The 13,972-nt window shown below is 40.6% G+C and overlaps 1 protein-coding gene across 7 annotated transcripts in view; it reads left to right on the top strand.

Annotated features, from left to right (window-relative positions):
- The window catches only part of PTPRK (protein tyrosine phosphatase receptor type K), a 468,792-nt gene that overhangs the window by 409,402 nt on the left and 45,418 nt on the right, over positions 1 to 13,972 (top strand). For 6 of the 7 annotated variants that reach the window (XM_089530407.1, XM_089530409.1, XM_089530410.1 and 3 more), the window contains one exon: positions 5,334 to 5,494. In XM_089530407.1, coding sequence (XP_089386533.1) covers positions 5,334 to 5,494 — 161 coding nt within the window. Of the gene's footprint in view, positions 1 to 5,333; positions 5,495 to 6,992; positions 7,029 to 13,972 lie in introns of all 7 variants that reach the window. The other variant, XM_089530406.1, reaches the window with a different exon arrangement.

Below are 13,972 nucleotides of genomic sequence, written 5' to 3' on the forward strand. Positions count from 1 at the left end.
CCTGCCAGGCCCTATGATGCCCTCGCCACAGACGAAGAGGGATACTATCCCGTTACGTTCCGAAGACTCTCACCGGAGTCACTTGACCCCTCCTAGAGCTGTCTTGCCTGAATTTGAAGGCTCTCCGGACCAAAGCCACATGAGATCTCGTTCTCTGTCCTGGAGGTGCTCTCCTACACCTAACTTCGAGGATGACAGATCTTCATCTCCTCAGAGATTTGGCAAGCATGATGCGCCTTCCCCCACGGATGATGTCAGATCTTTCTCTGACAGAATCATCTGGATGGCATCTGCCCTAGACCTGGAGGTCACCTAGACTGATGAAGACGCGCTCGACCCCATAGTGCAAAGGATCCATGGCTGTACTCCACCCCCTCCATCTCTAGCTTACCTTCCATCCTTGGAAAAGATTGCCAAGAGATCTTGGAACACCCCTGCCACAATTATGTCCACGTCACACAAGATAGAAAATCACTATCGAGTGACACCATCTGGATGGGCTTGCTTTTTCAGCAGCCAAAGCTGAATTCGGCCATTGTGGAAGGGTCGCAAACAACCTTCACACCTCATCCATCTTCTTCTCCTGCGGACAAGGAGAGCAGAAAGATAGATGGTTTGGCCAAAACAATTTATGCCTCTGCAGTCCTGGACATGAAAATCACTAATTATGCTGCATGCACGGGGGCCTAAATTCAACTCCTAATAGAGAAAATGGATCCGGCTATCAGTGAGCTTCCTGAGGACAGGAAAAGACTAGTCTCTGCCCTCCATAATGAAGCACACTTAGTTGGAGGACAGCAAATCATCTCGGCTAGGCACTCCACTGATTGTGCATCTAAGATTCTCTCGGGATCCATCACCCTCGGACCTTATACTTGGGTCCGCTCCTCTGACCTCACCCCACAGGCCAGACTGGCTATAGAAGACATGCCCTTCGAGAACTCTGGGTTGTTTAACCAAGAGACTGACGAACGACTTAATTTCCGTTATAGAATGAAAACAGCGACAAAGAAGTATGGCATGTCTTCATCCTCGACACGGTCACCGCATCAGAGATATGGATCTCAACGCTCTTGGTATACTGAACACCAACACTGGCCGCATCAACAGCAGGAACGTCAATACCAGGCTCAGGGCAGACCTGCTCAGCGTCAGCCTTCCCAGTCTTCTTCTGCCTCTTCTGATTGCTGACAACCTTCTCAGCCTAGATACCAACAAAGCTATAAGAAGAAGGACACTCAAGGCAAGAAAAGATATTGAAGTGTTCCCGCGCACGCCATCACCATTTTTGATGATAGATTAAATCCATACTTTAACACCTGGGCTTCTATCACCTCCGACTCCTGGGTCTTAGGCATTGTTCATAGGGGTTATGCCCTCGAGTTCTAAGAGCTCCTGCCCACTGGAGCTATTCTTTCCACCGTCCCCTCAGACACCCTTCTCGATGAAGTGCGAACACTCTTGACAAAAGGCGCCATCGAACCTGTAGACCCCTCTCGAGCTCAATATTGCTTTTTTTCCAAATACTTCACGTCCCAAAAAGGGACTCCGGTCTTAGACCCATTTTGGGCTTGCGTCAATTAAACACCTTTATTGTTTATCGCAGTTTTAAAATGGTAAACCTTGCCTCCATTTTACCACTCTTGCAGAAAGATTCCTGGTTCATGACTCTAGATTTGAAAGATGCCTACTTTCATATTACAATTCAGGAAAACCATCGGAGATTCCTCACCTTCGCCATCGGGACCGAAATGTTCCAATACAGAGTTCTGCCGTTTGGCCTCTCCACGGCTCCGAGAGTGTCCTGGCTTTCAAATAGTGTTTTTAAAAATCTGATTTATCTATTGTTTGCATTTTGGTAGTCATGCATCTTTTCCTTTAGAAACAAATTCCCATCCAGGCATAGATCAGATCCTCATCCAGTTAGTTTCAACCATCTCACAGCCATGAGAGTTTCAAAAAGATTGCGAATACCACCAAATTATTATCCACATACATTAAGTTACTTTTACAAATATGGTATTTTAATAATGTTCAAAACTACAAGTCACAAGAAACAAAAACACTCCTTTAAAAAAAAGATCTCTCACAAAGTGAAGCAAGAATGTATTTTATAGATGTGTCCTAATCCATGGCTTGCAATTAGTATGTGTATGTTTGTCTGTGACAGAATGAGAGAAATAGTTAAATCCCTTTTTATGGGGAATCACTGTATTCCCGTGTTTTGTCGTCGTTCTGAGTTTCCTCAGATTTCATTTGTGGTGATACATTTTGATGAAATTTTATAGCACCAAAGTGGTTCTAGTGTGTGCAGGCAAAATATCCACAACAGACCAAAGCTATCTGAACAAAGTTATTTTAAACTGAAAGATTCTTATGCCAGGTTCCACTTATTTTTCCATTTTGATTCAGTACAGTTTACTGATTAATTGTCCCTTATTCCAGTCTAGTTTGTTCACTGTTTGTATGAGTTGGTTTATTGGTTTATTTCCATTATTCTGGTGTCCTCCTTTCGTTAAACAGAAATTGTGCTATTTTGCTATAATGGAAAGAAAAGAGAAAATACTGTAATAGAAAGAAACCATCAATTTAACAATTGTCTACCCCACACTTCTGGGAAACACAAGCTGCCTAATTAAGAGCAATTTGTCGGTATATATGTGTAGGAAAGCAATAAAAGTGGCTGAACTTGTAGATCTGGAGCTTCTATTTAACACTACAAAATATATTTGTGGAACAGAACCTACTTCTGAGTAAACATTGTAGTCCAGTGGTCATGGGGAATTGTTGTTTCTATCCCACCTTTTCCCCAATCCACAGGACTCAAAGTGGCTTACAACAAATTAAATTGGAGAAGGATATTGCTGGATATTACTCTGCTATATTAAATGCTAGCATGGAACCTATGTTTCTGCTTCCATTTGACTGTGAAAAAGAAGAGCCTGGGCCTTTCTAAAAGGCTGCAGTGTGGAAGCTCAAGAGTTCTGCTGTGGTCATTTCTGTGACCAAGTAGATGATGGCTGCAACATTAAGATTGGGCAGGGTCTCGCCAGTGCCCTGAATGGAATCTAAATGTCCCTGTGTCATTTCATCTGTGACTGGTTTTTCTCGTGGAAAACCTATTGGGAACAAAGAGTTTCTGAAGACATTTAGAAAGTCTTTGCTTCACCACTTGGTCTCCACATCCCTGGGACAATTCAGGCTTCAAAATGGGATCTTTTTTTCTTTAAGACACATCTTCTAAGCAAGATCAACCCCAACTACCTTCCTTCTTATTAATATGCTCCCTTTTTGGGATACACTGATTATTTTTTCACTCTATGCACTTTATTACTTACTCTGCATAGACTCCTTTTTGCATTTCTTTAAATTGTAATTGTAGCTGCTATGAGAAATGTAATGTATATTTAATGCAGCATAATGTATGTTGGTAATAGTCAGCCTGTGTTACAATGAATTGGCATAATGGCATTTTATTGGTATTTGTGCTGTTGAAAACAAGACATGTAATCTGAAAGTAGTTGTAGCAGTGTGATACTTCTGTGAGCTCTGCCGTTCACTGCAATTTGAGTAGTTTTGTGTGTTTAAATAACACAGGTAGCATGCTATAGTGATTTCCTTATATGTAAAATGCCTCACAAAATTTTGGCTGTGCAATATACAGCAGTTTCTTGTGCCCCAAGGCAACATTTTAATCTCTTCTTTTGCATATAGTATATTTATTGCTATGCACCAATAGAAAGGATATAAGCCTAATGGAAATCTCCTTGCTTGCACAATCCAAGTCTTGTGAGATTCTCTGTGCGAACAGCATAGCATTGTTTATAAAGAGATAGTGTGAACACACAGAAGAAGAAATAATTTTCCTTTTACCATTTGTCAGGCTGCAAGAGGATCGAAGGAAGATATGAAAAGTAACCAAAATGCATACAAAATGTAACCCCAATAAACACAGAACTATATTACTACTGTTTGTGTATTTTTGGGCTTCTAAACAGGAAAATTATGCTGGTGATGGGAAAGATAATAGAAATGAATGCTCTTACTTCAAATCAAAGTAAATGTTAAACTTTTGGAGCAGCCCTGTCATTTTCTTATGAACATAATATTGGGGCAGTGCTGGCTGCCATCACCTGGTGTGGTAAGATATGGCATCACCCCACCACCACCACCACCTCTGACATGCTCCCATACCACAACATAAAGAATACTTAGTAATATTTTTTGTACTCATGTTACTCATAATTCGTAATGCCCATATATCACAGAATGTAATGGCAATAGCTGTAAAATGAAAAATTAGCAAAATATAAATTATACCTTTAAATTACAATATCATACTCACAGCCTAAATGTATTTACAGGTACATAGTTTGATGTAATTGAAGTGAAAATTTGGTAGGATGTGATTATTTTTTAAAGAAATTTAAATATATATATATATATATATATATATATAAATTAAAAAAAACACCTGGGGCTCTCTTTTCTCCTTCTACTGACCTTCACCCCTCATACCATCTCTTCAGTGTTTTGTAGGGTCACAGGTGAATATCACAGCTCATTTCTGCCCAAAGGCAGATGTTTGGAGAGCAGTGGTGTCACCCCACCTTAGGATGTCACCAGATACAATCCACACATCCCCTGCACCCCCTAGTGGTGGCCTGTATGGAAGATATAATTAAAATTGATATAATTTAGTTATAGTTTATTTAAAATATAATTTGTTTCTAAAGTGTGTACATTTGCATAATTGTACAGAAAAACAGGTACAGGGAGAAGAGATTGCAAATATGTACATTAAAATATTTGAGCAGAATATATACTATACTGCAATAAGAAATTAGTGGCAAACAAATATAAGGTTGAACTGCTGAAATGCATAAATTTGTGCTTTTTAGAAACACTGAATATTAGTGTCAGTGTTTACAGCTGCCCAGAAAAGTAAATGTATACTACATAGAATTCTTGCAGTTTTTATATGTTTAGTGAACACCTTGCAGATTGTCAAAGTGACCTTTCTAAACCTGCCTTCCTATGTGAATCAGTCCCAATGGAATTCTTGTAACTTACTTCTGAGTAAAAGTGGTTAGAATCATATGGTAATTTTCTTAAGCTGCAGACATTCCCAGCTCTCAAAAGATTATAACAGTAACATTAGCTGGAACAAATTACTTGCATGTTTGTCATTTGGCTGTTTGAGGGTGGGTACAATAACATTTCAACCTGATCTAAGTGTTATTCATTGTCACTTACATGTTGTTCAATAGATAGAAACATTATGATGACTTTAATTTTTGTTACCTTTTTCTTTTTTGGTTTTGGCTGGGCAGCAAACTTGCAAAGAAACGCAAGGACGCAATGGGAAACACTAGACAAGAAATGACTCATATGGTAAATGCAATGGATAGAAGTTATGCTGATCAGAGCACCTTGCATGCGGAGGATCCTCTTTCTGTCACCTTTATGGACTCCCATAACTTTAGCCCCAGATGTAAGTACAATAGTGATAAAGCTTAAAATGTTTATTGTGGTGATGGGGAACCTGTGGTCCCTCTACAAGTTGTCAAACTACATTTCCCATATTGGCCAGCCACTGGTTGTTAAACTACCAAGGACTGATGGGAATTGAAACCCAATAAGATCAGGCAGTCCACATGTTCCACACTCTTGCCTGACACTGGTAGTTATGTTTACATCTGCTTATAGTGGATGCAGATGACATTTATACTCATTTCTTAGATGCTAACAGAATATAAATTGCCTCAATTATATAGCCTTTGTCTTATTAGCAGGCAATAATATTAATGCCATTATATAGGGAAATTTGGGAGATGTGTAGAGTGCCAAGAAGATATCCTGATGTTTTTTTCTGATTACATTTTTGTTCTAGAGTTGCTATATAGTAGGTTTCTGTGTGAGTGGGAAAATGTTTGTCTTTGCCTGATGCAGAACAGGGTCCAAATATGAAAAATCCTGGAAAGGATACTCTAAAAATATAATATGTTAATATTATATTTGAGTCACAACAGTTAAAATGGTGGCATACAGCTTTATTTCCTCAGTGTGTCAGCAGCCCAAAAGAAGGGCTAGTTCTCTTCTTTGTCCTTGATTTTCACCCCTCCACCTCTTTAAATTGGCCCTTTGCAATCCAAACCCATCACACTGCACAGCTAGGGCTTTTTAAAAAGGCTTGTGGGAGCTCTGACAGCCAAGTCAGTTGCTTTTCCTTGCCATGACCCACATAGTCCTTGGCTGGTAAAGACTTCCCTCAAGCTGTGCAAAGCCTATGTTGGCCAGAAAAGGGAACTATTCTTCTCTTGCTTGGAGAAGAATTTGGAAGCTTAAAAATTTCACTGCTCCTAACGATCCCAAGAGAAGCTATTTTACAAGCCTGACTTGTGAGCCCTTTGCCAGCATCTCTTAACAGGAACTGCACATAAACCTAGCTCTAATCTAAAATTCAGTTTAGAATATACCTTAACTGCTAAAGAGTGAGGTGCCCACTTATTGATTTAAGTGCTTCTGATGTTCCAATTTCTTTTATCAGGGAATTTGCAGATAAATACAGCTACACTTTAGCTTCCCATATGTACTTTCAAATGAGTGCATTTTAGCTGTGCCCTGTAACAGACACAGAATGTGTTTCGGCTAGTGCTGTGTTTCTGAGAGCAGCAATTGCTTCCTAGTGGTTTAATTAGCCTATGGCAGCTGCCTTGGCAAGGCTAACTGAGACTACTCTGTAGCTGTCAAACAGAAAAGGGCTTATAAGATGACCAGATTCGGCCCTATTAGTCCATCATTTTTTAACCACATTGCTAACCCTGCATAAAATGCAGACATGGGTTTCAGCAAAATGGGATGTGTGCTCTGTGTTTCACTTACAGATGTTCTTGTGTGACTTTTTAAAAATTCACTCTGTTCCTTTATATTAAAAAAAGATACACCAATTGAAGGTAATGTATGTCTTCATGAGCTTTGTTTTCCTGCAGTGCCCAATGATCCACTTGTGCCGACTGCTGTGTTAGGTGAGGACCTAGTCCTTCATCATCACTTCCTTCATGGATTTCACCTCCTTGCATGGTTTATAATTCTTGTCAAGAGATATATTTATTGTGTGTCAAAACAGCTTGCTTCAGATTGAAAAGAGAGACCTGCTGTTAGAATATTCAGATGCTTTCAGCTCTATGTATTCTGTATTCATCACCAAATATTCATATGCATTGAACATTTTCCATATTAAAAAAAAAAGTCTCAATAGCAGCAAGTATTTGACGAAGGCTCCCTCCCATCCCTACTCCCACTCCACTTAAGTTGGTGTTTTTCACAGCTCAGTTGGTGATGGCTTTTCTGACCTTTTTTGTTTTTAAGTGGAAATTGTTCTGCCTAAAAACACTGTTGGAGTCACAGAGCAAGTCTGTTATGCCTGTGTGATTATGTCACTGGTCCTCTGCAAAACAGTCTCTGTGTTAAAACTCTGATGATGTTCATATCATCATACCCTATGTCTGTGTGGCGAACCTGTGGCGCGTGAAGCCATTTTTGAGGGCATGCAGAAAGACAGAAGTACGGGGGGGGGGGGGAGTAGGAACAGGCGTGCACCTGTTCCTCCTCTTCCCCCACCCTTCCATACCTTTAGCTACATGTCCAGAGACAGCTAAAGGCCTGGGAGGGTGGGGAAGAGAGGGAACAGGCATGTGCCTGTTACTCTTCTTCCACCTGCCCTCCCAGGCCTTTACTTATCTCAGGCAAGTCCCATCCCCAGAAGGTGGATGTTCTGCCCCGCAAGTCCCATTCCCCCCCCCCCCCCGATGACCTGCCCTCCAGCACTGGTTATCACAATGTGGGAACACCTTTGAGTTTGGGCACACAGTCTCTAAAAGTTTTATCATCACTGCCTTGTGTTAAAAGAACTCAAACAGTGTATAATCCATTTGAACAATGTTTAAATCTTTTAAATTTAAAGTTAAATATTGTCCAAAATATACAATATAAAAGAAATTAAAGCAGTTTAAAACCATACAGTTTAAACAAAATCATTCAATCCCAAGGGATATAATAAAAGCCATGTTTAACCTGGTGGTGAAATGAAAGCAGTGTTAGCACCACACAGCCCTCCAACAGAGAAGTCCCTTTCCCATATTTTCCTGCAATATATCCCCCCCCCCCCCACTTCTGAGAGACAGTGGACTTCAATCCTTGGAAGAAAGACATTCCTTCAAGTATCAAGGTCCCAAGGCATTTAGGATTTAAATGTTATCATTAGCACATTGGATTCAGACCACAAGTGCATTGGCAGTCAGAACAATTTCTTTAAGAGCAATTATTATAGCTTTGTCATCAGTCTAGTTTCTGTGGTTTGCACCAGTGCCAGCTACCTGGCCATTTTCATGGGTAGCCCGAAGTAGACCACATTCCAGCAACCTAACTGGAAAGTTAACCAGTACATGAATTATGGGACTAAGTTATACTTGTCCAAAAAAGACCTTAGCTGGTGGACCACTCAAAGCTAACATAGGCACCACAAGCCACAGAGTCCACTTGTGGTTGCAATGGCTTTTTAAGTGTAATGTGGTTACCACAAACTGGGTTGCCTTCATAGTTGTACTTCATTTATCTGTTTACCTTACTCCTAAAATTATCCACATCCTCTGCAACCCCATCTGATTCTCAAACCTTAGAGCCACCAATCCAGAGCCTTCATCTTTATCAGGGTTTTGTTTTAGCTCAGACCTGCACAACTTGGCATTAGGTAAGGGCCAACATTACAGTAGGCTAACTTCTTTGGGCTGCAGATAGGTTGTAATTAAATACTAATTATATTAATTGTATTATATTATATTATATTATATTATATTATATTATATTATATTATATTAATCGGAATTAATTCCATTCTCCTCCTCCTCTGCCCAGCCCTTATCCTCCTTCTCAACCCAGACTTCTCCTTGGGAGAAGGACAAGCAACAGAGGAGCCTTGAGGGGTGAGCATTTGCCTCTCTTTTTTGTACACTGCCTGGCCTTCTCAGGAAAAAGCTGAGTGGAGGAGAAGCCTTGCAGGGTGAGCATTTGCCTGCCCTCCTCTACCACCTGGCCCTCTCCTCAGGAAAAAGTCGGGCAGTGGAGGAGCCTTGAGGGACAAATGTTTGCCTGTCTTCCTCCTCCTCCTTCATTACCACCCAACCTTCTGCTTAAGAGGAAACTGAACAGTGGAAGAGCCTAGCAGAGCAAGCATTCGCCTGTCCTCCCCTCCCACAATGGCCCTCACTTCAGGAGGAGGCTGACCAGCAGAGGAGCCTTGAAATTATTCTACATCCTCATGTGCTGCCCAAAATCCAGACTGTTTGTTGTGCAGGCCTGCTTTACTTATTAATCCTCATCCAACCCCTTATAGCATTCAAGCATGGATCAAACACCCGTGTAGTCCTAGCCAACTCTGGTGGCAAGAAGTATAGCTGAATGGCATCAGGATAGCATTGAAACAGCAGCCAATTGGTGCTGCAGAGCTTGGGCCACTGACACAGGCAAGGGCAGACTATACAGAGGAAAGGACTCCCTATCCTAAACATTGGGGAGATTATATTATGTTTTTGGTACATCATTAGAAAATGGTGTTCCAAGCTTGTACTGAATGGAGTTGTATTCTCCCTAAAAGAACAAGACTAGCATGGGGGATACTGTTGGCTCTAGGTTCCCAAATGGAATGCATGTGTACTGACTGTCTAACACAGTTCCTTTAACCAGCTGCACATATTCTTAGGGAAAAACAATAACCATATCCACAGGTTTCCATGATCTGACTAAATGGCAGTTATTCAGTTTGTGAGGCTGCCTTGTGAAACTAGTTGCCTCCAAATATAGCCACAAGGCAGTTAACTTTTCATATAGAGCAGTGGTTCTCAACCTTCCTAATGTTGCAACCCTTTAATACAGTTCCTCATGTTGTGGTGACCACCAACCCGCCTGGAGACAGATAGAGGAGCGGTGTTTCGGTGTTTTCCAATGGTCTTAGGCGACCCATGTGAAAAGGTCGTTTGACCCCCAAAGGGGTCCCAACCCATAGGTTGAGAACCACTGACTAGAGACTAGCATCTCACCTTTCAGTGACTGCCCATTTGTTTCTGTGTACAATATGAATGTTTGTTTTGACATTTAAAGCCATAAAAAGATAGGACCAGATACCTAAAAGACTACCTTCTCCTGTATGAGATTTTCTCATTGCTGAGATTGTTCCAGGAGGCCTAGTTCTGGGGGTGCCTCTACATCTTGAGTGGAAAGCCTCCCATGAACAGGACTGCCTTCCTACTAGTACTCCATCTCTGTAATGTCCTCCTCTTGTATTTTTGCCTACCATAAAAATGTGTTGACTTTAGTTGCCAGATGTGTTGACTGTAGTTGTCTGGGTTTTTTTCCAACAACCTTTAAGTGATTCTTAAACTACCTTTAGTGTCTCAGGTGGCTTTACATAGAACTTTTTTTTTTAATTATCTTACATTGTGGCTGCAGTGCTACTGGTTTTCCAATTGGTAGGCCTTTTAATAATAGCATAAGCATCTGTGAAATAGAAATATGGCAAACTAATGTTTTAAATAAATACTGGAAGAAACAATTCTTTAAGTACCCTAGTCCCAAGCTCTGTAGTGTTTTCAGAGGGAAAGCCAACAAGTGGTATTATGCTCAGAGAAAACACAGTGGAAATAACAAAGGAAAATATGGAAAATGTTTTCAAATGAGTTAATTCCAAATAGTAATCTAGGTCCTCTGTATAGAACTAGTTTAAATTAACCAACATCTTAACAGGAAATCCATTATAATAAATGTTACTAATCTAACTTGACTATTAAAGAGGACAAATACCTATGGTGAGCTTCTCTGGGTCTAAGGTGGTCTTTTTGCCACAGACACTGCTTGAACATCTATTGTAGGATCCTTATGGAACAGATTGCCAGTGTCCTTTAAAAGGAAGCCAAATATCACACCTATTTACACATCAAATTCAACAAAAGACCAAACAATACATCCGTCTTGGCCTGGACAAGTGTCAACAAACACATTTGAATGCCAGACATTCACTAGTTTTAAGCAACTTGTACAGAAGAGGTAGATATGGGTCATTTCACCATCCTAACAGCATTTCAACTCAAATCTCCTGTCAAGCTCATCTCACAGATACATGTGGATCTAAACCACCACAGGAGTTAAGATAAGACTCGTGTAGATCTTCATTGCTATGGTGTCAAGTATGGTCCTGGCACTGGAATCTGTTTGTCATCCCAAAAAGACAATCCATGAAGATACCATATCTGATGGCATCAAAGGCTGCTGCGAGACAGGAACATTGGTCACATCTTTTTTTTCAAGTGTAGATTATTTACCAGTGCAACAAAAGCCACTTCGTATCAAACCACTGCTAGAAACAATATTGAAATGGATCTAAATGGAAAGCATCTTGATGTATGCTCAAAAGGTTCCTCTGAGTATAGAAATAAAACCAAACTCCAGCTGATAACTGTAAAAGACCTGGTATAACAAACATACATTTCAGTATACAAAGCTCAGTGTATTTCATTTATCCTGTACCAACATGTTTGCTTTCTGAGAACAACTGAGAGACTTTGGCCAGGATCTGAAGAGATAGTTATAGACGCAGCTAAAGGTTTGAGCACATCCAGTAGAACTTCTAATACTTATCTTTCCCTCCTCCCCACCACTCCCTTTTAAAATCAGAGTAATGCCTCAACCCACACAGACTTTAAAAATATTTTCAGGCTTTAAAACATGGCATGTGGAACATCCAACACATAGGCGGGATACAAACCGCCAAATAGTACGTCATCAATACGTACTAGGGTTAGGAAGGGGCGGTGCTTCCGCACCCCCCTAACCCTAATACGTATTGAATACGTACAAGATGGCGGCGCCCTGTTCATACGGGCGCAGCCATCTTGACGTATTGGACGCTGAGCGTCCATACGCGTCGTGTCCTTTGTGACGTAGCGAGTGAGCCCCTGGCGCCTCGCTACGTCGCAAACGCGACTCCAAAAGAAGCTCCATTTTGGAGCTTCTTTTTTGCTCCGCGCGGGAGCCGCGCGGTTTGGCTGCTGCAGCTCCCGCGCAGAGCAAACGGCGGCGGCGGGGAAGCGCCGCAAAGCGGCGGTTTGTATCCCGCCATATATTCAACTGTGTCTTAAGTGCACTAACCTGAATTTGCTTATTTAATTCACTTTTCCCCTGAAGCTGACAGGCATGGTTCACACATATACATTCAACATACCACTCACAGACTTCCACTTCCTCACAATAATTTTGTAAAATAGGCAAATTTGAGCGAGAGAAAGCAACTAGGCCAGGATCAAGCAGTGGTCTTCATGGATTCTGAACTGGTGCTGTGATGACCTACTTGAAATGGTTCTGACGCCCACGTAGGTGCCTTGGCATCTCATCAGGTCCATGGCATCTTCTGTCAATATCCAGTGTCTCACTCCTTTCGGCCATTTAATAATAACATAATTACAATCTTAAATTATAAATCTCATATCTGAATAATCAGTAAGATTAAATTCACATTTCAGGCACTGTTTTTCTAATCTTTTTCATCAAAAAGCTCTTAGTCCCACATTGTCATTAAACAAGTATATTTGATATGACATTACAGCTTTCAAAACCTCCAACTCACTTAGGTGAAACAAATCATTTGACATGCAAAGGTTAATCTGTTAGAACTTTAGTGAGACAAGCAGCTGTGAACAGCAACTTCAGGGCAAGAACTGAAAGGTGGCTCGACAGTTTCTGCATGCATTCACATCAGAGTGTGTTTTTTGTTTGTTCTTCATTGACAATTTAGTATTATTTATGTGAGGAAAAAAGCCGTAGCTAGAGCTCATGGGAGATTACATTTGTATTAGACATCTGATGATACCATTCATTTTTCATTTCGTTTTGTATATTTGGTATTTCATTCCATTGCATAAAGTGGCCACTAATAGTGTATCATTTTTATTTTGCATTCAACCAGTTTTTGTATATTGTATAATTTCAAGTGTGTGCATGTAAAAGCATGCAGTAATTAAAAATGACACCACATTATTTAGATTTATGTATGTAAAGTAGAAGCTACTTTAGTTATTATTACCCTTATGATATTTTTGCAACTTTTAAGTGGTGCTATGCATAATTTTAAAAAAACTGTACAACAGCTTTCAGGTATCTCTTGTTTTATTTCCTCCTCTATGCTTCAATGGGTCACAGTCCCTATAACTGGTAAGTAACTGAGGAGACTGTGTTTTAGGTTAGATTTAAGGTTGACAAGGAAATTTGTAATAATTAACAATGGCATGAAAAATGAAATACTGTATTTATTATGAGTTTAATTTGTTACAGTGTTATTTGGTTTAATGAGTAACACATAGATTGACATCAAGAAATCACAAAATGATTGTAAAGACTTGGACTATTTACTTCTGAACCTTGGCATGCCACTCTAAGACTCTGCTAGGTTCAGTACACAGCTTTTTTAGTTACACTAGATGTTAGCCTTGTAGAGGTGTTTCATTTGCATGGAGAACATGTGACTTCCAATGTGAGCAGGGGTGAACAACTGAGGGATGCTGTGGGGCCACATTGGTCCCCCAGGAGACCTTGGAAGGTTGCACCCACCACACAAAAAATATCAAAATGCCCTGTAGGGGCTAGGGGATGCATTTTTTCACAACAGGAAGTGAGCAGATGTCATTTCCTGCTTTAAAAAGGCCTCTCCAGTGTCTGTATTGGACCAGGAGTGTCCAAAACATGGAAGAAATACTCCCATGCCCTCTAATATGTTTTTTATTGCAAAATGTTTGTTTGATGGGGGATAGAGGGCCTCCAGATGTGATGGATGTGCTCCACACATCTCATAGGGGATTTAGGAGCAAAAAGATTTTACAAAAAAAATGACTCCTGGTAGGCCCAGGGGTGCACAAAAACAGCTGGG

Source organism: Sceloporus occidentalis, unplaced genomic scaffold, assembly GCF_023333645.1.
Source record: "Sceloporus occidentalis isolate IW3139 unplaced genomic scaffold, rSceOcc1.0.p SCAF_6, whole genome shotgun sequence".
NCBI classification, from domain to species: Eukaryota; Metazoa; Chordata; class Lepidosauria; order Squamata; family Phrynosomatidae; genus Sceloporus; species Sceloporus occidentalis.